Source organism: Panthera leo, chromosome D2, assembly GCF_018350215.1.
Source record: "Panthera leo isolate Ple1 chromosome D2, P.leo_Ple1_pat1.1, whole genome shotgun sequence".
Lineage (NCBI taxonomy): Eukaryota > Metazoa > Chordata > Mammalia > Carnivora > Felidae > Panthera > Panthera leo.
In genome coordinates, this window is record NC_056689.1 from 33193082 (window position 1) to 33218558 (window position 25477).

General features: G+C 38.8%; 2 protein-coding genes across 4 annotated transcripts in view; one reads left to right on the plus strand and one right to left on the minus strand.

Moving 5' to 3' along the window:
• The window catches only part of P4HA1 (prolyl 4-hydroxylase subunit alpha 1), an 89449-nt gene extending 77730 nt beyond the window's left edge, over positions 1 to 11719 (minus strand). The window contains exon 1 of one of the 3 annotated variants that reach the window (XM_042908428.1): positions 11508 to 11719. The gene's annotated coding sequence lies outside the window, so the exon portion shown is untranslated. Of the gene's footprint in view, positions 1 to 10594; positions 10611 to 11507 lie in introns of those variants that run through there. The other 2 variants (XM_042908427.1, XM_042908430.1) reach the window with 2 other exon arrangements.
• The window catches only part of NUDT13 (nudix hydrolase 13), a 33749-nt gene continuing 19027 nt past the window's right edge, over positions 10756 to 25477 (plus strand). Inside the window, 1 exon segment of the mRNA XM_042908431.1 lies at positions 10756 to 11124. Coding sequence (XP_042764365.1) covers positions 11044 to 11124 — 81 coding nt within the window. The 5' untranslated portion in view covers positions 10756 to 11043.

Genomic DNA, 25477 nt, shown 5'->3' on the forward strand with positions numbered 1-25477 from the left:
CCCCAATAACATTCCAATCCATCAAAGGAGCCTCTAAATTCCCTTTTTAAGGAATTTTAAGTTAGTTCAAGTTGAATTTCTGTCACTTACAATGGAAAGTTCAGACCCACACAGCATTACCAAACTACCATGCCAACTTAAACTAGTTAATAAAAAGGAAGATAGCCCTATAGAACAGTAGTTCTCAAACTTTAGCTATATCAAAATCACCTAAAGGTCTGAGGTACTTAAATAATTTATACAAGTTCAGGTGATGGTGATATTGATGATCTGGGGATCACACTTTGAAAACCACCAGATACAAACAAATCACACAAAAGGTGCTCTCCACCTTTAAGACAGTACAATTTTACTTCAACTTATTTTTTGAAAAATATAATTGAATTTCTAATTACTCTAGTGAATAGTCCTCTAATCTCTTTTAATACTATGTCCCATCCCCATTTTTTCAGAAACCTTAAGGGGTGCCTGGATGGCTCAGTTGGTTAAGCATCAGACTTCAGCTCGTCATGATCTCACAGCTCGGGAGTTCAAGCCCCGTGTCAGGCTCTGTGTTGACAGCTCAGAGCCTGGACCCTGCTCCAGATTCTGTGTCTATGTCTCTCTGTCCCTCCCCCGCTCATGCCCATGCACCAGCACTCGCTCTCTCTCTCAAAAATAAACAATAAAATTTAAAAAAAAAAAGGAACCTTAAGTGACATGTTAATAAGCAAGCATATCTTTATCAATCACAGGTTTTTAAAACAATGGTTTCCTTACTTCTGATGTCTCATTTCCATTTACTTCCATCTCCATTCAGTTAACAGCTTGCAATGCAAATCATTATAAGCATCTAAGGGTCAAACATCCTAAAAGACATTAGGGTTTTATCAAAAATAGCAAGCTCAGTGGGTAAAACATGTGACTCTTGATCTTGGGGTTGTGAGTTTGAGCCCTATGATGGGTGTAAAGATTACTTTAAAAAAAAAATCTTAAGAAAAAAAAATAGAAAGATACAAAAGTCTCCTGTTCTAAGTCCTAAAACAAGTTTGAAGTAGAATTTAAATGGGTTAAAGAGGATGCAAGGAAGGTAAATCTCAGCTGTCTAAAAAGACTAGACTCAAAAAAAAAAAAAAAAGAAAGAAAAGAGCAGGACCTGGGTGGCTCATTCAGTTAGGTTTCCAACTCTTGATCTTGGCTCAGGTCATGATCTCACAAGGCTCCACGCTGACAGCACAGACCTGCTTGGGATTCTCAGTCTCCCTCTCTCTGACCCTCCCTGCTCATGCTTACTTTCTCTCTCTCTCAAAATAAATAAATAAACTGAGAGAGAGAGAGAGAGAGAGAGAGAGAGAGAGAGAGAGAGAGAGAGAGAGAAAGAAAGAAAGAAAGAAAGAAAGAAAGAAAGAAAGAAAGAAAGAAAAAGAAAGGAAAAGAAAGGAAAGGGGGGGGGAGAAAGCCAAAGAGGAGTCAAAGATACAAAGATAAGTTTATATGGCCATAAAATTTAGTGCTGAAACACTACAGAAAAATTACAGATAATATTTTGGACTTGGTTAGATGGTAGGTTCATCAGTGTTTATTATCTAATTTGCATAACATACATGTACATAACACATAATGTTTAATATGTACGAATATTATATTTTGGAAACTATGAGGACAGATTTCTCCCATACTGTTTTCTAAAACAGTTTTCTAAACTGTATGGAAGAAATCTTTCTGGAAAACATATTCTCAGGTAAGCCAGGATAAAAACAAATAGCAAAGTGTAATATTTATCCAAAACTTTCCTACAGTCCTTCTCCCAGGAAAGTCCAATCCCATATAGTCACAGGTCAATCAAACCTGGGAACAGATTTTAAAGCAGTTCTACTACATTGTAAATATTTACAACTTTGAGTTATCAGGATTCATTGAATTGTACGTACACGTTATTCAATGAGTTACTAGGAACAGGGTACCTGGCAAATAATTCTATTAGCCTTTCATTCTAACATTTTTCTTCCAAGAAAAAAAATTGCAACATTTTAAAAAGTTGGTCTTTCCCAGACAAATCATCAAAAATTAATAAGGCTGACTAAAGAATGCTTGATATTCTAATCTAAACTTTCTCCGACACTAAAAATTTTCCACGGGTCTCCTTGCATCAGTCTCTCCATACCTTCCATAACTACTCCAAATCTTCTTTTAGAGGGCTCCAACTTAAGTTTACTTAACCTCATACAAATCCCACATTCAACTGTTGGTCTTCCTGACATCTGTTAGACTTTAATTTTTTTTGACAGTTTTTATAGTCAAAAATTAGGTCTTCTTTTTTTATATAATTTTTTTAATGTTTATTTTTGAGAGAAAGACAGAGACAGAGCATGAGGGGTAGGGAGGACAGGGGGGCATGCAGAGACTGGGAGACACAGAATCCAAACCAGGCTTCAGGCTCTGAATTGTCAGCACAGAGCCCATTGTGGGGCTAGAACTCATGAACTGTGGGATCTTGACTGGAGCCGAAGTCAGACCCTCAACCAACTGAGCCACCCAGGTGCCCCCAAATTCAGCCTTCTAATTTAGGCTATTACAATGTGGTATATATCAAGACTTGGCATGTCTCTTCCATATAAGCAAGATGGATTTTCTAAAACAACTAAGAGTACTTAACTAACAGAACTAAGTTACATTTCTGTTCTTCCCTATAATCCCTCTGGCAAATTGCCATTTGTTTTAACTTAACACCATGAATTCCAGTCATACTTCTGCTCCCAAAGAGAGTGAGCTACAGCTCTAGTAAATACAAGCTGACAGACAAGTGCTTTTATGGTTATGACCAACTTTTCTATCAAAAATTCAGAAATCATGTTAGCCTCTTTCCCACAGCTTTCTGTACTTGAGCAGTGAACCCAGTCATTGGCTTAATTCCAAATGAACAGCATTTTGAAATTTGATTGGAAAGAAGCTCTAAGTCAAGATCACCCTTAACTGAAAGTACTACACAGTCTGTCTTTTGGAGGTTCCTGCAAAATTCAAAGTCTTTCCAGTCAGAAAGAACCTGAGTATATCATTTCAAAAACACACACCTATTTTTGTCTGTGTGGTACTTCTACCGCGACTACTTTCTTCTGGAAACTGTCCCTTCTACCTTTTTTTTACTGCCCAATCTACCTTTAATTCATCTCCATAGTTTTATCAGTCATGTTAAACAGCATGATACTTCTCCCTCACCAAGTGGCCATTCAAAGTTCTTTCCTGGAAATTTTGAAAATAAAATTGAGAAAAAAAAGGGCAGGCACTCTTTGAATGCCTGAATTATATAAAGCTCAAAAGTAACAGACCAAGTTTTGACATATGGGCCAAAAAGTGAATGAAATTTATCTAGAAAGAATAAAAAATGAAGCAGATATACAGAGAGAAAGATGGACAAGAGACAGAAGAAAACATTCTGATGTTCCAGATACTCTTGAAGTCTAATCACATTCCTAACCTCAATTGTTAAGAAAACTCCCTTTCCTCACAATACTTACATGAATTCTACTGTGTGCTAGTATAAGTTGGGTTTCTGTTCAACCCAGAGTCCTAATTAATAGTTTCTCTCATTAACTCTACAGTTAATATTCTTATAGGCAAAATAAATAATACGGTAATTTTTTTTGGCCTGTTAGAAATCCAGTAAGTGCCACTTCTGTACCAGAGATACAGAGTTTAGAATATTACTTTAATCCATTTTTTAAAAAATATTTAAATTGGAATTTGGATTCAAAATTGAATTTAAACTTGCTTTGTTTTCCTTTACCAGTATTCTGCCTCACATTTGTTTCTGTGATGGTTATATTATTACCTAGCAAGCACACCTGTGGTTGTGAAAATAGTACACCAAAAAAGAAAATCCTCAGTTACTAATGTACTAGATTTGCATAGGTCTTTTAAACAGTTCTAGTTTCCACCTTACACAAAATAACTAGGAAACATATAAGTTTCAAAAGTGAAATATGTATTTCACTTACACACCATGGAATATTACTTGGCGATCAAAAAGAATGAAACCTTGCCATTTCCAATAACGTGGATGGAACTAGAGTGTACTATGCTAAGCGAAGTCAGTCAGAGAAAGACAAATACCATATGATCTCACTCCTATGTGGAATTTAAGAAAGACACAGATGAACACAGGGGAAAGGAAGGAAAAACAAGATAAAAATGGAGAGAGAGGCAACTGTGAGAGACTCTTAAAAACAGAACAAACTGAGCGTTGCTGGAGGGGAGGTGGGTGGGAGGATGGGCTAAATGGGAGGGATGGGCATTAAGGAGGGCACTTGTTGGATGAGCACTGGGCATTATATGTAAGTGTTGAATCACTGGGTTCTACTCCTAAAACCAATACTACACTGTATGTTAACTAACCTAAATTTAAATAAATAAATTTAAAATAAAAGTGAATAAAATATATTACCAGTTTAAAAAAACTGAACTTAAACTCAATGTTTAAAGTTTCTGTTGCAACAACAAAAGTCAAGTTCTCCTAAACCAGAAACATTTTACAATATAGGCTGATGGAGAAAGTTTGAGAAAGAAATCAATCTTATTATTTATTATTAAAATGGTGCTATTCTTCAATGACTTTTAAACTGTATAATATACCCAACTATTTCAAACGCTTCAGTTAAAAATGCATAAATTTCCCAATGTAGGAAAAAAGGTCAGGATTCTTGTGTCCAGAATACAGAATATAAAAAATTTACCGTATGTGATATTAAAAGCCCCCGAATTAGTAAGATTCATCAATAATGTCCACCTTTATTTGGTGGTCCCCTTAACAGGAAGCCAAATAAGCAGAAAAGGTATCAAAATATGAGGTCAAATTTGACCATCAGCCAGTAATTTAAAAAAACACAAGTAATTTAGATGGAAGGGTCTAAGAGGATACTTGACACATAGAAGACACTTAAGAAATGGTACTTTTGGATGTGAGGCAAGAATTTAAGAATAGATGGACTTGTTGCCAAAGATGTCTCAAGAGATGTAGAAAAAGAAAAGACTTGGTGAATGGTGGGAAGCCCAGGAAACCTCAATCCTGGGCTAAGACAGTGAGAAGGAACAAGTAGCCTAGTCTACTAGCAGACAGATGCAGACTTTCATAATTTAAGAATTTGAGTAGGAAAAGTGAACAGAGGCAGTGGAAGGGAAAAAGGAAAAGAAGCAACCATTAAATTATGCATGTTTTATTTGTGGCTTATAAATGCTGGTATTTCCAAATATTAACATAGTCTATATATTCTAACTTTAAGAAAGACCTTCCAGCATCTTCTCTTGGCTATATTAACTGGTTTATATTAATGAAACTGAGTATTTAATAACATAAATGTCAATAAATATTGGTTAAATTAAAAAACCAGCAGTAATATAAAAAGCAGCAATCCTTTAGCGATTCAAACTCTTAAAACTAGGTTTGTTTTCTACTTTGAAGATTGGGGAAATATATATGTGGGGAAGTTTTAAAGTCTAATCTCTAAGTTTAAAGATTTTGTATACACACACACACACACACACACACACACACACAATTAAAACTTCACACAGTAATGGGGCGCCTGGGTGGCTCAGTCGGTTGAGCCTCTCCGACTGAGGCTCAGGTCATGATCTCACGGCTTGTGGGTTCGAGCCCCGCGTCAGGCTCCATGCTGACAGCTCAGAGCCTGGAGCCTACTTCCAATTCTGGGTCTGCCCCTCTCTCTCTCTCCCTCTCTCTCTCTCTCTCTCTCCCTCTCTCTCTCTCTCTCTGCCTTCTCCCGCTCATGCTATCTCTCTCAAAACTAAACATTAAAAAAAATAATAAAAAAAAAACTTCACACAGTAATTAACTACAAAAATGTTACCTGAGAAGTGGAATCACAATTATCTTCACTCAACCTCTGCATTTTAATAAACATTTAATAGAACATTTCTATTTCTGTAAGTAAAGAAGTGAGCTAAAAAACAAAGTCAAAGTAGCACAAATTCAAATCATGGACAGAGTTAGCAAAATCCAAATATTCAACTCCCCAGCTCTACTAGTTGACACAATACCACTATCAATCCCTTTTGCTCCAAAACAAATTTCATTTATTTTTTATTTACCTAGGAAGTCCTGACAAGACAATGTTAGTGTCTTCACCACTCTAAGGATATAAGTGAAAAAGTAAAATTTAGATATTTACATTTTAGAATTTTTAAGCTTAAATAAGGAACATGAGGTGATGACAAAATATTCCAAAAGCAGAATTTTCAATGAAATATGTAGATCAGTAGAACAAAATAGAGAATCCAGATACAGAAAATGGATCTGTTTGGGGGCGCCTGGGTGGCTCAGTTGGTTAAGCAGCCGACTTCGGCTCAGGTCATGATTTCGCGGTCCGTGGGTTCGAGCCCCGCGTCAGGCTCTGTGCTAACAGCTCAGAGCCTGGAGCCTATTTCAGATTCTGTGTCTCCCTCTCTCTGATCCTCCCCCATTCATGCTTTGTCTCTGTCTCAAAAATACATAAACGTTAAAAAAAAATTTTTTTTTAAAAAGAAAATGTATCTGTTTGTTTGACAAAGGTATAAAGGCAACTCAATAAAGCAAAAATAGTCTAGAGTAGTAGTTAGATATTCATATGCAAAAAAAATTTTTTATTTGAGCACCTCGTATTTCCTAATGGACAATGGGTAGCTCCCTGCCCAGGAATTTATATACATTTTAGGACAAATTCCATTTTTCTTTCCCTCTACTCATTCTAGCCTTCAATTCCCTCCTTTTTTTCTAATGCCAGATCCAAAGCTGTCAAGTTCAGAAAAATATATATGAAATAAAATCACATACACTGGAATAGGGAGAGATAAATTCATGGTTGCAGAAATGTGAATCTAGATACGAGTTTCCATTCAACACATACTCAGATTTAATATCAAGTAAAATGTTGGTACTGTGCTTGTATAAGCATGTAACTTTCCTGTCTTATTTCTCCTACAAAACATTTCTCATCACTCTTTGGATTTTCCCATAGGCTACCAGGCACATTATAAATGCTTTTAAAATTAAATTGAGTGGGGGCACCTGAGTGGCTCAGTTGGTTAAGCTTCTGACTTCAGCTCAGGTCCTGATCTTGTGGTCCGTGAGTTCAAGCCCTGAGTGGGGCTCTGTGCTGACAGCTCAGAGCCTGGAGCCTGCTTCAGATTCCCTGTCTCCCTTTCTCTCTGCCCCTCCCCTGCTCATGCTATCTGTCTGTCTCTCTCTCTCTCTCTCTCAAAAATAAATAAACATAAAAACAAATTTAAAAAAAAATTTTTAAATGCTCCCATGTTTAAAAAACTAAATAAATTAAACAAGTTAAATTAAATTCAATTAAGAGGAATGATTAAGTTAGTTACTACTAACCAGGAACCCTACCTTATTTCAACATTTATAATACATTGGTAATGCAGTAAATTGATTTTTTACCCATTCTATTTCCTCAAACTCAATCTGATCAATTATCGGGAATGAAATAATGTGAATCAGAAAACAGACAACCTGGGTCCAAGTTCTAGTGCTGACAGTTACTGTATTCTTGGGCAAATTACTTGACTTCTCTAACTCTCAGTTTCCTCATCTGTAAAATGGGGGTGATATAAAACTACCTCACAGAATTATTTTAAGGATCAAATTATATATGAAACAACACTTTAAAAAACATAAAGTACTTTCATTATTATCAAGTAGATTTAAAAAATCTCTTTTTAGAGCCTAGTCCAATGCCCCTAGAAAATTCTTTCAGGGGTAAGAAAAATTACTGATACAAGGTTTATTGTCAAGTGTTTCTTTTCCTAAGGAAAAAAAAATGCAGATAGAAAACTGGTTAAAGTTTATTGTAGCTATACAGGTGTATAAAATAAACCACTAATTTATAGCCTTCTCTTTGCACTACTTATAATGGAGAAACAGTTCAAATGCCCAACAAGAAAGAAAGGATGAGTACATTAATTTAACATATTATAACATTACTATTTAAATGAAAAATAGGTAAACCACCAAAACATGGACATATTTATATGAAACACTAAGCAAGAAGAGGAAGAAGTCTAAGATAGTATGCATTCACAGATGACACTATGTAAGAAGCATGAATCCTGTACTGTATTTTTGCCAATGTCCAACCAAATATACTAATAGTCAAACTTATCATCCAAATCAACATCAGGAAAAGGAATGTTTTTCATTATACCAAGTTCAAAAATTACTGGAGTAATCTGTTTTTTTTTTAAAGTTTATTTATATATTTTGAGAGAGAGATAGCATGAGTTGGGAAGGGACAGAGAGGGAGAGAGAGAAAGAGAGAGAGAGAGAGAGAGAGAGAATCCCAAGCAGGCTCCACACTGTCAGCACAGAGCCAAATGCAGGGCTCAAACTTATGAACCGTGAGATCATGACCTGAGCTGAAATCAAGGGCCTGACTGTTAACCAACTCAGCCACCGGGGCACCCCATTGCTAGAGTAATTTTAAGGAAGACTTTTGAATTTCTAGTTTTTATTAAGGCACAATATTTGGCCAGAAAAAAAACTAATGAGAAGATAGCTTCAATTTATACAAATAAATTTCATTGAGTAGAAACATGAATGAAGTTTTAACTAGTTTCACAAATACACACGCACACTTTATTTGGCTTGTCTCTTACATATTCATATATTGTACACACACCATTATGATTTAAGATTTAAGTTTTCACTGTAAGAAGAGGACTGGTTTAATGCCAAAGGCCTATGCAATTTATTTTTGTTTACATTCAAGCATTTCCCACTTTCAGAATAGAACCAAAGAGATATTACAACAGAGATATTACAACAGACAGAAGGGGCAGCCAGAAGGGGGAGCAATGTAATATACGATTGCCTAGGCAATTTAGCAACTTAATAATTCTTCAACTTCTGTTAAAACTCTTTCAGCAAAAGTTTATTGTTGTCATCTATATACTCAAGTCCAATCAGACTTAGGAGCTCAGTTCCATTTTCATAAATATTCAAGAAATACTGCATCAAGATACCTAGATGTACTTAAAGATTAATTTTTTTTTATCCTTATGATAATTTACAGATGTGCGGGGTTGGGGGAGGGGAGTATCTATAAATGGTATATAATATTCCATGCAGATGTTTGCACTTGCATTTTCTGACCCAGGATCCATACCTCTGTCAGATTCTCAATGGATTTCATGACCTTAAAATAAGTTGAGAACTGTTACTATGTATCTCACAGGGCACACTTTTCAAACCTAAGAGCAGTAATTATATCCCAGTTGATAATTAATTGCTAAATAAATTAAGGCATTCCTTCCACAGAAAAGAAGGCTTGCAGCTTTACCACTGGGTCCCCAGAATAACTCTTGCTGCATCCCTGGAATAAAAGCAGGAGTTTGAACTTAATCACCTTATGGAAGACACTGCTTGTCAGTATACAACCCGCTCTGCAGTATTAGAAAAGGTTAACTAACATCTCTTTATCAAAAAGCCAAGATTCACCTGCAACAACCTGGACCACCTAGGTGACAGAAAAGCTTTCTTTTTTCAATAGTCTTTTGCACTGTCTAAATTGTTCTATGGTAATTAAAAGTTATATATATATATATATTTTATCTGTTTTACTACCTTAGTTACCAAGACACAAAATGTCAAATGTAATTATCTGCTTACCAAAGTCCTGGCTTTTAGTACTTCAAAATAAAACTCATTTTACGATCTCAAAGGAAACAGCATAATCCATCTAAAAGGAAACAAAGTAGTCCTCTTCCTAGTTAGTCTATGTTAAATCTATAAAAAGCACTTGCCATCAGCTATCTAAAATACTGGCAGGACTTAAGGCATAATGTTTCAAAACCAAAACTGACATGGCTTTTAAAGGTAAGTGATAAAACCTACACTTCCCACAAAAAGGAAATGTTAAAATTCAAGGTTCTTAAAATTCTGAAATTATACTCACAGGCCAAAAAGCCAGAGTTAAAGAAAAAAAACACATAATGTCTGTTTAAACTTCAAATGGAGGCAAAACATGTTAACGGTTGTTCACTTTCAGCTTATTGAATATTTTCTTAAGGTATGTATCCTTAAGGTATGTATCCATTTGCTCCATAGAAACTCGACCAGAAAATCCTTTCAGAAGGTTTTATAAATTAAATTCCAATGTTCCTGCTATTTCATCTGATTATTTCAGAAGACTAGCCTCATTCATAAGGCTATTCACACATCTAAACCTAAAAGTGGAAACACGTTTCTTCACAGAAACTTTTTTTTAATGAGCAAAAACTATGAAAGAACACTGCTGCCACGTCTTTTCCCCTCCCCCACTCACGTAGTGGCTGTTTCATCCCTTTGGAGTGCATTCCAAGGGAAAGTCCGGGAGCCACAGCTCTCGGAGAAACCAGAAACAGTTAAATTGAAATTGGCAAGCCTCTGTGGCCTTTCAGATCAATTCCTAAAAGGAGAGCGAGCTTCTTCATCATCCCTTTCTTAAAGCAAACAGCGCAAAATTCCAAGAGTCTTCACTCCCCGGAACGCATGTTTGTGTCTAAAAACTGAACTGTATTTAATACATTCGATTATTTAGGAGAAATAGTCCCCTAGAAATAGGCGAGATGGTACCATTCATCCTCCCCCTTTAAAACATGCATCTGGAGGGCCATTCGTGCAATCCAACTCAAAATTCTCACACAACCATGGAACTCGTTTTAATGATGTGGACTTTTAGAAGCAGCAAACTCTCTGCTGAGAGAAAGAAGGGGTGGGGGGGGGGGGGTGCGTAGCTCTTGTGCCTTTAAAAAAAAATCGTGGAGGAAGAGGGAAGGAAGAGCAGCTTTCCCGACGACCGGGTGATCTGACAGCCGCCTTCCTCAACCGAGCAGCCCGAAACTCGGCGCCCCGGGCTGCATCTAGCTGCTCCAGCAGCACCGCTGCGCGCAACAGATGAGTCGAGCCTGAACTTCTCCAGCTGGGTCCGCTTCCCAGACCCGACGACTTTTCGACAGGGTAGAAACGCCTCGAGTGCTTCAGCTCCTGCTCTAAGCTTTAAAACCCGCTCTTTACCCGGCCACATGCTAACCATCTGCGGCGGTGGAGGCCAGAAACCCACGCCCCGCCCTCGCGTTCCCCCCAGCTTTTGGAGGGAGGACCAGGTATGAGGAGAGCTCGGAAAAATCAACAGGGTGAGCCCTCCCCGGGAAGGAAGGAATATTCAAGAAAGTCCTGGTCCCCAGGGCGGAGACAGAGACTGCCGCAGCCCCAACGGTCGGGGGCGCCGACCAGGCAGGAGACGGGAAGGGGAGCACGGAGAAGGGCAGTAGGGCCTCTGGGGCAGCCAAGGGGCGCGGGGCGCGGGGCGCGGGGCCGAGTCTCCAGAAATGAAGGTATTAAGGCCACTGTGGTAAACTGGAGAACCCTCCGCTCCCAAGCCATCCCACCAGAGAAGGGAGGGACCGGACCGCCACAGCCGTCCGAGAAGGGCCACAGCGGTCCTAGGGCCGAAGCTACAGTCCCCAGGGTCGGGGAAGCGTCTCACCTGGGAAGTGGGGCGGGAGGGGCGGCGCGTTCTTCAGTCCCCTGTAGCCTGCTCTTGGGCCCGATACCTGCTCCTTCCCCTCAGCCCGCTGGCGGCGCGACTGGGCAGCAGAGGGAGCCAGTTAGCCCTTTTATAACCTCTAGGCTGCGACGGCAGCGCTAGGGAGGAGGCGACTGCAGCCCTCGCTACGTGAGCTCGATCACACCAGCGCCCCGGAGACTGCGCAGGCGCCCAGACCGCACCTCCCTCCGGTCCGCGCCCGCGGCCCACACCCGTACTCCCACCAGCCCCAGAGTCCTAGGCAGGAGGGGGACAGCGGGCGGGCCTGGGGTTGTGATGCGCCTGCGCAGGCTTCTCGCCACGCCACCGTCACCTTCGTTACCTCGGATTTGCCTCGCTGCTGTTCATCAGGTTGTTTAAAGCCTTAATTTCAAGATCAGCCTAGGCCTGGGCGTCGAAACCACCAGCAATGAGATAACTTAAATATGAGAAGAGGAACATGGGAGCGTAGAAAATGAAGCTAAAAAGAAGCCTCGGGTGGAAAATAATACAATGCATTCCCTGTTAGTTTGTCTGCTATCTTGGCCCTGAGGCTTTTTGCTTTATCCCCTTTTTCACCTCTTATGTCATTTTATACGAATCTCACTCTATCTGCCACCTTTATACTTTATCAGTAGATAATGGACTGTGGGCTCCAGAGACAGATTGTTGGGGTTCAATTCCCAGCTGAGCTGGGCATGAACCTGTCTTTATCTCAGTTTCCTGGTCTGTAAAACGGGAAAGATGGTAGGTATCCCATAGGATTGCTGTGAGAATTAAATGAGATAATGTATGCAAAGCTCTTCGTGCATTCCTAGCACGCAGAAAGGACTGAGTAAATACTAGATGGTGTCGTTATACCCTATAAGGCATCCAATCTTGTGTCTGGTCTTATTCTAACATTTGCCTTGGCCATTATATTCCTAAAAGAAGAAAGCCTTGCTATCAGGGAGCAGATAATGAAGGAGATACTTTGACCCTTGTCAGTAAAAGAGAAGAATCACTTCTCTAAGATTTGTGATTCATTAAAAATTGTTTCTAAAGTTTTCCATGTATGCCAAAAAGCATAGCAAAAATTAACATTTGACTCTTATCTAGGAGGCAGAGTTGATTAAATAGATACAGAGAGCGGGTACTTTGGAAGCTCTAGGCATCCAGAAAGTACATATGATGATGTCTAACTCAGAGGTTCTCAAAGTGTAGTTGGGGGTCCACATTATTTCAAAATTATTTCATACTAAGACTGGGCTTTTCCAGAGTCTACATGTTAGGTGATATTGCAACAGATTCAATGCAGAAGCAGATATGAGAATTCTATTAAGCTAGATATGGAGATTTGTAGAAATGTAAAATAATGCGACTCTTCTCACTAAATGCTTTTTGTTTTGAAAGAATAGTTATATTTCATTAAAATTTGTTATTTATGCTAGCATGTAACAGCTTTATTGTTTTTTATTTTTAAATGAATTAATAAATATTTTATATGCTTATTTTAACTCCTAATACCATTAATGTTGATAGATATCCTCAAAAAGCTTTTTGGAGTCCTCAGTACTTTTTAGGAGTGAGATGGTCATGAGATCAAAGAGTTTGAAAACTTCTAGTCTAAACAAAAAACAGAGCCCTTTGACACAAGAGGCAAATCTTACCTCAAATGGAGGTGTAATCAACATATCCACTGACCCTGTCTGAGCTGACTGAAAATTGACAATCCACCCTATAAATAAAATGGCCCCAGACCCTGAGGCAGATTTACTGTGAAGCTAAGAAAACTTTAACTTGGGGGGGGGGGGGGGGGTGGGGAGGCAGGGACTTCATTGGCATTCGCCTTTTACAAGGCTCTGGAAGGGGCCCTAGCAGTATATGCACACAGTTCACAAAAATTTTAACTGCAATCTTTAGACTGCAAACTCTTTCTTCACTGATTTCTCCTCTGTCACACTTCCCCTTGTCCAGTGGTGTAGGAGTGGCTAGCAGGCATTTTTTAAATTTAGCTCCAGGAAGTTGAGTTAGAATACATTTGGTTTGAGTTTAGCGGGATATATTTTTGTAACTCACAGTTACCTCTATGCATAGTTAAAATATTGCCAGCTGTCCCAGTGTAGGAATGGCATCCAAGAATACTACCACCCATTGTGCCAACCCACCCATCATTGTAAAACAAAGGTGCAGGGCCAGACATTTTATAGCTATTTGAATGTATCCTATGTTTTACCATCAAAAAATACGTATAGTGGAGCAGAAGCAAAGCTGAAACTTAGGGAGCCTGAAGATAATCTGCGGGAGATTCTTCTAATTACTTGGGTCCATAAAAATGTTTTAAAAGTAGCCTCTACCCCCAATGTGGGGCTCAAAGTCACAACCCCAAGATCAAGAGTCACATGCTCTACCAACTAACCCAGCCGGGTGCTCCTGGATTTGTAAAATATTTCTTTTTTAACATTTTTATTCATTTTTTGAGAGAGAGAAACAGCAGGAATGGGAGAGGGGCAGAGAGAGAGGGAGACACAGAATCTGGAGCAGGCTCTAAACTGTCACCACAGAGCCCAACACAGGGCTCAAACACACAAACCATGAGATCATGACCTGAGCCGAAGTCAGATGCTTAACCGACTGAGCCACCCAGGTGCCCCTTGTTTTTGTTTTTGTTTTTGTTTTAGAGAGAAAGAGCATATGAGCAGGGGAGAGGGGCAGAGAGAGAGGAAGAGAACCTGATACAGGGCCAATTCCACGACCCTGAGATCATAACCCAAGCCAAAATCAAGAATCACTCAACGAACCTAGGTGCTTTGTCAAAGGCAGTTTTAATCACACTGCATTCACATATAAGAAACAATTAGAAATCATTTGAGAGAGTAGATAAGTATTGAGTTGTGAGAATTATAAAATACTACATACTTTACTTGAGAGGAGAAATAATAAAGTTGAATTTGATAAAATAGGTAAGTGTGGATAGGTTTTCCAGCAGGGGATTAAGATGATGGAAGCAATATTTTAGAATATTATGCTATGTGAATTAGAAAAGAAAGAACATGGAATCTAGATTAGTCGTCCAAGATTCATTGAATAAATATTTATGGAACGCCTACCAACTGTCTCTAAGACATTGCCTACTGAGCTGTGGAAGATCAAACTTTAGACAGTTTCTTAAAGAGTTTATAAATTTATTGGACAGAGCGATATATGATTCCTGCTGTCATATAACTTGGAGTCCTTTGAAGAAAATTTACAATACAGTAAATAAGTACATATATAGATACATATTAATTATAATAAAAGAAACTAAGGTGCTATGGAAAAAGAATAACAGTAGGGACATAATTTAGATAACTAACACAGGGAAAGTGTCGCTGAAGAAGTGACACATAAACTGAGACCTGAGTTGGCCAGATGAAGTGTGTGAACAAGAGCATTCTAAAGAGAGAATAGTAAGTGTGAGGATCGTGTGACAGGAAAAAACTTGATGCATTTGAGAAGCTGAAAGAAATTCAGTGTGCTTGTGGTTCCATAAGCAAGGGAGAAACGAGGGTGACTGGTATGCAAAGGCTAGATTATGAAGGGCCTGTTTAGTACTGAAACAAGTACAATGGAAAGGCACTGAAATATTTTATTTTTTAAATTTTATTTATTTTTTTATTTTGAGAGAGAGAGAGGGCATGAGCAGGGAAGGGGCAGAGAGAGAAAGAGGGAGAGAGAGAATCCCAAGCAGGCTTCACACTCAGCACCTACCATGATGTGGGGCTCAATCTCACAACCACGAGATCATGACCTGAGCCAAAATCCAGAGTCAGATGCTTAGCCAACTAAGCCACCCAGACGTCCCTGAGGTATTTTAAATAGTGTGGTAATATTATGTTATTTACTTTCACAAAGGAAAAATGCAATGTAAGAATATGAGTTTTCCATGTCACTGGACATGGGGATGGGCCTTGGGACAAGGAGCAACAAGGACTTTCTGTTTAATCATGAGTAGGAACATGAAAGTCAAGGGATGAATGCAGCTGAAACTGGAAACCATTCCAGTCACTAACATCCTGTCAGTGTGGCATTGAGGAAAGTGGCTGCAACCGGGTAGCTAGACCAACTGTATCCTGTGGCCTCGATAGGTATGCTCACTGTGGCAGGCAGAATAATGGCCCCTCAAAGATGTCCACATCCTACTCCCTTACACCTGTGACTATGTTACTTTACGTGGCAAAAGGACTTTGCAGATGTAATTAAATTAAGAACCTTTATGTGGTGAGAGTAGTCTGTATTATCCATGTGGGCCATATTCAATTAAATGATTCATTAAAGCCGAGAATCTTTCCCAGCTGTGATCAGAGAAAGAGCTGTGAGGATGGAAGCAAAGTGAGATATTTGTTACACTGCTGATTGGAAGATGGAGAGAGGGGGCTATGAATCAAGGACTGTGGGAAGCCTCTAGAAACCAGCAAAGGCAAGAAAACAGATTCTTCCCTATAGCCTCCAGAAGGAACATAGCCCTGCCAATACTTTTGATTTTAACCCAGTGAGACCTATGGAAAACTTCTGACCTACAGAACTGTAAGATAATAAATTTGTATTATTTAAGCTGTTAAGTTGGTGGTAATTTATCACAGGAGCATTAAGAAACTAATACATTCACTTATATGACTATGACTGAAACAATAGCTGAAGACAATGACATTTCTCAAGGGTCTGAGTAAATTTCCTAATGTTCTGGCCTAGAAATGAATGTAGTAAATTAGGACTGACCCCTTACACAGGATAAGCATTCCTGAAATCATGGGAATTATCTGAGGAAGAGGAAGCTAGAGAGAAAAAGTCCTCTCAGTAAGCAAGACAGAAGCATTAAGACCTTCAATCATACTGGTAAAAGGCATATGACTTCATATTGTACCCTCAAGCTGGCACAGCAGGGCATATTAGTTACACAGAAAATGTGCCATGGTCTCTACTTTGGAAAGCTGGCAGAATAATGGTATCAACAACCAAAATAAGGAAGTTGGGAAAGTGAGGTGAATTTGCAGAGCAGTTGAAGAGTTTGATTTTGAATCTTGATTGGATTTGAAATGACAGGGGCCATGACAGTAAGTTTCAAACTTACTGTGCCCATTAATACTTTGTCAATATTAAGCAGACTTCCATGTCACAATAAAAACTTAAATAAAAATTAAACTTCTATCTTCTTGCAGTTCTAATTTAAAATTAATCTGTGATTTCTTCAGATTTAATTCTGCTAAACTTGAGTCAACTGCACATTAACTGCACATATCTTTCTACTGTTGGTTGGCAAGACAAGGCTACCTTCCTATGGTATTCATTAGTACTGTTCACCAAATATTTCTAGGACTTTTACCAGACAGAAAGGTCTGCCCTTCTTCACCTTCTTTAAAGTTATTGGCCAATTTGCTTTGGCCAAAGAAAGTGACATGTTACCATGGAAGTATTGCAGTTACCATGGAAGCCCATATCAAGAAGAAGCCTTTATCTGCCCAGGTCTCTGAGTTCCTACAATGAACAAAGCCTCAAACTCTCCACTTGACAATCTCCATTGGATATGTAGCTTGAATGAAAAACAAACTTCTGTTATGTTAACTCACTAAAACTTAGTTATTTATAACTTCAGCATTACTCAGTCTATCTTAACCTATCTACTGCCTAAACAAAGTCAAACTTTTCCTTTACAAAACGTATTACCAGAATGATGTTTATTGATTATATTTGTACCTGAAATGGATACTGTGTGCTGCCTACCTGGAATTCATCCCCTGCTTTGCCAACCTTATTAAGACTTTCCAAATTGCCCAGCATTTCAGTTTAGTTGTGACTTCTACCTAGGATGTAAACAAGTGCAAAGACTTTTGCTGCCACTTTTACAATGACCAAAAAAAAAAAAAAAAAAAAAGCCAGATAATCTGCAAAATCATACATTTTCTTGGGCATGCCGAACAGCTGAGGTTGCAAGGCAACCAAGTAACTTGAGTTCCAGGGATAAATGGTCCACACAGTTTAGGCCTTTGTCAGGGTAAGAAATAACTCAACAAAAATTTTAACAAATTGTTAAACGTCATGTGTAGGCTAGTATGTAACTTGGGAGCTTCAGACACAAAGGGAGATTGCACTTGCAAGTTTTTCCCACAAGCTTAGTAGTGCTCAGATGAACAATTAGGGTCAGGACAGGAGATCATAGAGAACCCCAAATGTTGCAGACATAAAGGAGGTAATCGGCAGCTGCTAGGAATTGGACATAAAGCCTCTCAGACCCTTTTTCCTCAGACTCTTCTATAATACGAAGCAAAAACCATAAGCCACTGGATAAGGGGTAGCAAACTCTTTGGCCCCCAGGGCACAAAGATCCTTTGTGGATAAGGGAAGTATAGAAGGAAAGCCCTTTATCTTTGGGGGGGTGGTGGTGGCAGGAAACTCTCTTAGACCCTGGATCCTACACTGTTAACAAGCTGAGGTCCACTATTGCTAAGGAAGGAGCAGGAAACTCTTGCCCAAGACCAACCATAGATAAAAGGCTGCGTTGGCTGCCACAGAGAGGAAACTGAAGAAGTCCCACCCCACGAGGCCCAAGCACACAGAACTTCCCTAAAACTGAGGCTAAACTAGGACACAGGAAAATCTCCATCACAAACCCAGGCTAATGATGAGTGTGGAGAGAGAGAGCCCCTCTGTGGCATAAGAATGCAGGGTCAACTGAAAGCCCAGGGAGAAGCAGAAACGCTGAGAAAAACTCTCTGGCACACCAGCCCCCATGCTAAGCCCAAGGAAACGGCACCTTTGTGTTAAATGAATTTGAAGTCTGTGCTGTATGAAGCCCCAGTCCAGCTCAACTCCTAACTAGACTGACGGAACCCCCTCCATTAACAACCTGACAGAAGAAGAAGTGTGTTTTTTGTCAGGTGTGGACACTACCTACTGGAAAATAATACCGTTCCACACACAATGTCCAGCATTCATTAGAAAAGCATGAGAGACACGAACAAAAATCTCATTGTCAAGAAATAAAGTAGTCAACAGAAAGGGACTCAGAGATGAACCAGAGGTTGGAACTGTCAGATAAAGACTTCCAACTAACTAGTGAAAAAAAGTGGACAACATGCATGAACAAATGGGGAATTTCAGAAGATAGATGAAAATTACAAGAAAGAGTCAAAGGAAGGTTCTAGGGGGGAAAATCCCATAATATTCAGAGATGAATAATTCTTTTGTTGGACTTATCAGTGTAGTCAACACAGCTGAGAAAAGATCAAGTCATCCAAACCAATACCAGTTTCACCGCCATCTGAAGAAAATGCGGCATTTCTATGAAACCTTCCCTAAGCTGAAATGCCATAAAGTGAAGAAGCAATCACTATTAATTTATATGGACATTTTTTTTAGCATTCCCAGACCCCAAAAATAACCTCTTTTAGGCTTTTCTGATATTTTAGGACACATCTTGCTAACAGATACACAAAATAAATCAAGATAAAGAACAGATGCTCACAGACACAGTGCAAAGGTATGGTGGCTTGATGCTGGATGCTGAGTGTAATTCCTGGAGAAGAAGCTTGGTAGTGCCACTCTGTTAGAAGTGCATACTGCCTCATAATAGTTCACTGCAAAACAAACATTGAACAGTTTTTGCTTTTTGTCTTTTTTGGTAAAAGCAAAAATCCTCTTCTGATTTCTTTCAGTTAGCAAAAACGGGTACTGATGTAGGTCTTTCATAAATGCAAAGTGGTGTTACGCAGACTTTTGAAAAGTAGGGGATGCCAGTATACAAAGAGAAAAAAAGTAAAAAACAAGTAGAATAACAAAATTCGCTGTGGGACAGTTTCAAAAATCCTACGTATTTTAGCTGGAGTTCCAGAAGGGGAAGAGAAAGAAAAATGAACCTTTAGAAATATCTGCAAAAATAATGACAAAGTATATTCCAAAAATAATAAAATCAAACTGCATATCCAAGAAACTCATCTACTCCAAAATTAGAGGAGGCCCCTTATCCTGATAAGCCTGACTCACATTAGTAAAGTGACCATCTGTCTTGCCACAGTAATTAGGGATGGGCGCTTAATCCAGGTCCCAAACAGTTCATGACATTCTTTTGATCTCAGGAATTGTCTGGTTAAAGGTTCAGAAAGTGGAGATTGTAGCCTAAATTGATCCAAATAGAGTGAAGACCAATACTTTTGTTTCATGGCTGAGGGTAGACATATTTTCTGGATAGTAACAAAAAAGTAAATAGCCCTAAGGTCTTCTGGAAGCCCTTCTCCTACCATGATGAAAGCCAACTTGAGAACAAAGCCAACATATGAAATAGGTCAGAGCTGAGATGGAGTAAAAGTATCTGAGGCCTAAACTACAGTTGGATATGTTAGCTATGCAAATTGATAAATTCCCTTATTGTTTAAGTAAATTAAATTTAAAATTTCCCAAATCTCAATTACAAGTAACCAAACACATCTTAACTGATGTAATGCCCTAGCACTAGTATTAAGAGTCATTTTAGAGAAGGCTCCAATTCAACTCTCAGCTGTTTTCTTGTTTTGAACCAAAGTTCTAATTCCCAAAGGAGGTATACTTGTTTTCCAAAAGGAAAACAGTGGTATCAAGGGAATACAGAACAACTTTTGTTTTCACTCTATTCGGATCAATTTGTTCTAGTAAGAAAGTCTGTTTTAGTTACTCACTTATTCATTCATTCATTCACACATATTTATTGAACACTTACTATTCCAGGTATTATACCCAGCATTGTAAATACATTAGTGAATACGGCACACTTATTTATTAATTTTGGTTGTGAACAATTTATGAATAGCATGACAGCTGTATCAGACTCCAGTTACTCCTTTCCCATTTTCTGATATTTTTTCCTTAGCAATGTTTCACTCTTTGAATATAAATAACTTGAGTCCTAAATATTACATATTTTCAAGTGCTATAGCTTGCAGGGGAATGTCCAACAGCTATTCTTCAAACAGGAAATGTTTACAAATTAAAAAAATATTCTATTGAAAACAAGATAGATTTCAGAAGAATGCTTCTGTTTAGACACAAAACATCTGACTTAGCTGTCTGAAAGATTTGTAGAGGTTGGCCAGTCCATGCATTCTTCCACCCAAATGAACTTGTCAAGAACTCAAACAAACCAGGCAAGAATGCCAGAAATCTCAACTTTATTTGGTGAGTTTGGAATTCATTCAGTCACAGAATTCTAGTATTTGGTAGGAAGAAAAAAATCTGGTCTAGAAGGAGCACAGGTAATATCAATGAGCTCAGGTTCTAGTCATCATTAACAGTATAGCAGGGTGTCCTAAGTGAATTGTCTTAACTTTTATGCTTCATCCACCAAATGACCATAATAATATTTGCTCCATCAACCACATAAAAACATTATGAGAGTCAATTAAGATAGTTGTTTGAAAATTCTTGGAAAAGCATGAAATACTGTATTAGCTTGTTAGCAAATGAGAGACACATGGAGCAGAGCCACCATACCCACATTGTCCTAGCCAAGACCATTTTAGATTATTAGTGTACCACCCCTAAATAGGTAAATGAGCCTAACCAAGATCAGCACAATCACCTAACCAACCACTCCAGGTATGTGAGTAAAAACTTGTAAGCTTCTGTGATTTTATGATTTTTTTTTAATGAAGCATTATTGTTATAGCAGATAACTGATAAAACTACCTCTCAAGCTTCCATTGTAATGTAGGAATAAAGAGAGTAAATCAGGGGGAAATCTCTAAATTCTTTTCATCCAACACTGAAAACATAATATGTATCTGGATAATATTTATGTTATAAAATGTTAGAGATTTAGGGATATCTCCAATTGAGGCCTTGAAAAGTAAAATAATCACCAAATTAAGTAACAGAAAAAATTACATTTGCTTTGGTAATATAATCACACACAATATCACTTTGTCTAATACTTAGAACCTCTCTAGATATTGGGGTAAAGATGAAACTACACAAGACACTAGAGAAGTGAAAGTTATCCAATGATAGTTGTAACTCATTACTGAAAGCCTTTTGCTAGATCTTTTACCTGATAATGAAACTGGTAATTTTTTATTAATTTCTGCCAATTTTTTAAAAAATATGATTTATTGTCAAGTTGGCTAACATACAGTGTATACAGTGTGCTCTTGGTTTTGGGGGTAGATTCCCATGATTCATCGCTTATATATAACATCCAGTGCTCATCCCAACAAGTGCCCTCCTCAATGCCCATCCCCCATTTCCCCCTCTCCCCCACAACCCCCCATCAACCCTCAGTTTGTTCTCTGTATTTAAGAGTTTCTTATGGTTTGCCTCCTCCCTCTCTGTTTGTAAATAATTTTTCCCCTTCCCTTCCTTCATGGTCTTCTGTTAAGTTTCTCAAGTTCCACACATGAGTGAAAACACATGATATCTGTCTTTCTCTGCCTGACTTATATCACTTAGCATAATACCCTCCAGTTCCACCCACGTTGCTGCAAATGGCATAATTTCATTCTTTCTCATTGCCAAGTAGTATTCCATTGTGTATATAAACCCATCTTCTTTATCCATTCATCAGCTGATGGACATTTAGGCTCTTTTCATAATTTGGCTATTGTTGAAAGTGCTGCTATAAACACTGAGGTACATGTGCCCCTATGAATCACCACTCCTGTATCCTTTGGATAAATTCCTAGTAGTGCTATTGGTGGGTCATAGGGTAGTTCTATTTTTAATATTTTGAGGAACCTCAACACTGTTTTCCAGAGTGGCTGCACCAGTTTGCATTCCCACCAACAGTGCAAGAGGGTTCCCATTTCTCCACTTCCTCGCCAGCATCTGTTGTTTCCTGAGTTGTTAATTTTAGCCACCCTGACTGGTGTGAGGTGGTTTCTCAATGTGGTTTTGATTTGTATTTCCTTGATGATGAGTGATGTTGAGCATCTTTTCATGTGTCTGTTGCCCATCTGGACGTCTTCCTTAGAAAAGTGTCTATTCATGTCTTCTGCCCATCTCTTCACTGGATTATTTGTTTTTTGGGTGTGGAGTTTGATAAGTTCTTTATAGATTTTAGATACTAACCCTTTATCCGATATGTCATTTAGTTCTGCCAATTTTCTTTTTGTTGTTGTTGTTGTTTATCTATTATTGAGAGACAGAGACAAAGCATGAGCATGGGAGGGGCAGAGAAAGGAGGAGACACAGAATCCGAAGCAGGCTGCAGGCTCTGAGCTGTCAGCACAGAGCCCGACGCAGAGCTTGAACTCACAAACTGCAAGATCATGACCTGAGTCGAAGTTGGACACTTAACCGACTGAGCGAGCCACCCAGGCGCCTCTAGTTCTGCCAATTTTCTGATGGAACTGTTAGTGACTACAGTGAAATGATCCACAGGTAGTCATTTGAAAAGGCGGTTGGAGAGCAAAAGCAAAGAGCGTTAAGAGTTCAATTAACAGGAAATAGAAACCCAGTCAAATGACTGCATTATGCTAACAAAATCATATATTCAAATTAATTGTTAACTTGGTATGCCCTAATTGTTCTGTTTTATCTTGTCTTCCAGCTGAGTATGGTCTTGGTTCCATTCACTGCTGTTAAGTATCATTCCATATTTGGGAGATAGAGGAGAAGAAAACCTATTGCATTTTGCTCTTGAAGAGAAGCACAAGGACTTCCCGCTGCTCATGGCACCATGAGCTATGCAGATAGGACTTTTTGAAAGTGGTTTATTATTTAAAGGACCCTGATGTAAACCCCTTTCCCACCCATTTGCTGAGATCTTTTTCTTGTCCCATGTGAAATGATACACTATCCAACCATAAACCTACTTACAGAATGAAGTTGTAATTTCTCTCCCAAGTTTGCTCAGGTACACCTTACATCCCATTGTCCATTCCTATAAGTGGCCAAAGACTGAGTAAATGGGCTGTTGTCTCACATGCTTGCATGCTCACCCACTTTCTCTCTCTCTCTCTCTCTCTCTCTCTCTCTCACACACACACACACACACACACACACACATATACATGAATAATTAATTTTTGATGGCAGAGACAGTATGTTATTCACCACTGTAACCTCAATTCTAGTATGATGCTTAGCATATGACAGGTTTTCCATAAATAACTGTTCAATGAATTAATAAATACTTATCTTTAAATACATTGTTACTTGCATCACCAAAAGCTAGACTGGGATTCAACCACTTGAGGCTCAGTTTTTGCTCTTAAAACAGTATTAATTTATTACATGGTTAAACATTGCCATTGATTTAAACTAAAGCATGTCAGGGGTGTCTGGGTGGGTCAGTTGGTTAAGCATCCAACTTCAGCTCAGGTCATGATCTTACGGTACATGGGTTCGTGGGTTCAAGCCCCACATCTGGCTCTGTGCTGACAGCTGGGAGCCTGGAACCTGCAGCCTGCTTCGGATTCTGTCTCCCTCTCTTTCTGCCCCACCCTTGCTTGTGCTCTCTCTCTCAAAAATGCATATACGTTAAAAAAATTAAAATAAAATAAAATAAACTTAAGCATGTCTGAGGAAAGATAATTTTTACCTTATCATCATGACCTAACAACATTCTAAGGATTATAGTTATTTATAGCATACTTGCTGTATTTACTAACCATGCACTGTGATTGTTTAACACAATTAATGATTTGATTGAATATTTTTAACAGCTTTATTGAGCTATAATTCAAATAACATGTAACTTACTCATTTAAAGTGATCTTTAGGTGTGCCTGGGTAGCTCAGTTGGTTAAGCGTCCGACGTCAGCTCAGGTCATGATCTCACAGTTCATGGGGTTGAGCACCGCATTGGGCTCTGTGCTGACAGCTCAGAGCCTGGAGCCTGCTTCACATTCTGTATCCCTCTCTCTCTGCCCCTCCACCACTTGTGCACTGTCTCTGTCTCAAAAATAAATAAGCTTTTTGGGGCGCCTGGGTGGCGCAGTCGGTTAAGCGTCCGACTTCAGCCAGGTCACGATCTCGCGGTCCGTGAGTTTGAGCCCCGCGTCAGGCTCTGGGCTGATGGCTCGGAGCCTGGAGCCTGTTTCCGATTCTGTGTCTCCCTCTCTCTCTGCCCCTCCCCCGTTCATGCTCTGTCTCTCTCTGTCCCAAAAATAAATAAAAAAACGTTGAAAAAAAAAAAAAATTAAAAAAAAAAAATAAATAAGCTTTTAAAAATTAAAATAAATGAATAAATGAATGAATGAATGAATGAAGTGATCTTTAGTTCTTAGGTTCACAGAATTGTGCAACCATCACCACAATCAATTTTACATTTTTATCACTCCAAAGCAACTCCAAACCTCTGTTCCCACTAGCAGTCACTCTTCATTCTCTTTTTCTAACTTTTTGAATCCTGTTTTATTGTCTGTAATGTGCAAATAATAATAATACATATCTCATAGACTGTGAGGATTAATGATAATATATGAAACACTTTACATGGTACCTGGAACACAGTAAATGCCCAGTTAATCTTGACTATGTGTCTTAGTCCATTTGGTCTGCTACAACAAAATTCCACAGACTGGGTAGCTTATAAACAACAGAAATTTATTTCCCACAATTCTGGAACTTGGAAGTCCAAGATCAGGGTGCCAGCATGGTTGGGCTCTGGTGAAGGCCCTCCTCTAAGTTGCAGACTGCTGACTTCTCACATGGTGAAAGGAGCAAGGGAGTGCTCTTGGGCCTCTTTTATAAGGGCATTAATCCCATTCATGAAAGCTCCACTCTCATGACCCAATCATCATCTCCCAAAGATCTCACCTTGTAATAGTATTACATTGGGTATTATTATTTCAACATGAATTTTGAGGGAACACATTCAGACCATAGCACTATTTTTCTTATATAGCACTTAACACTTAATTGCTCAAAAATATAGTTATTTTGATTTTTAAAAAATTATTAGAGGGGCTCACTCAGTTAAGCAATGGACTCTTGATTTCAGCTCA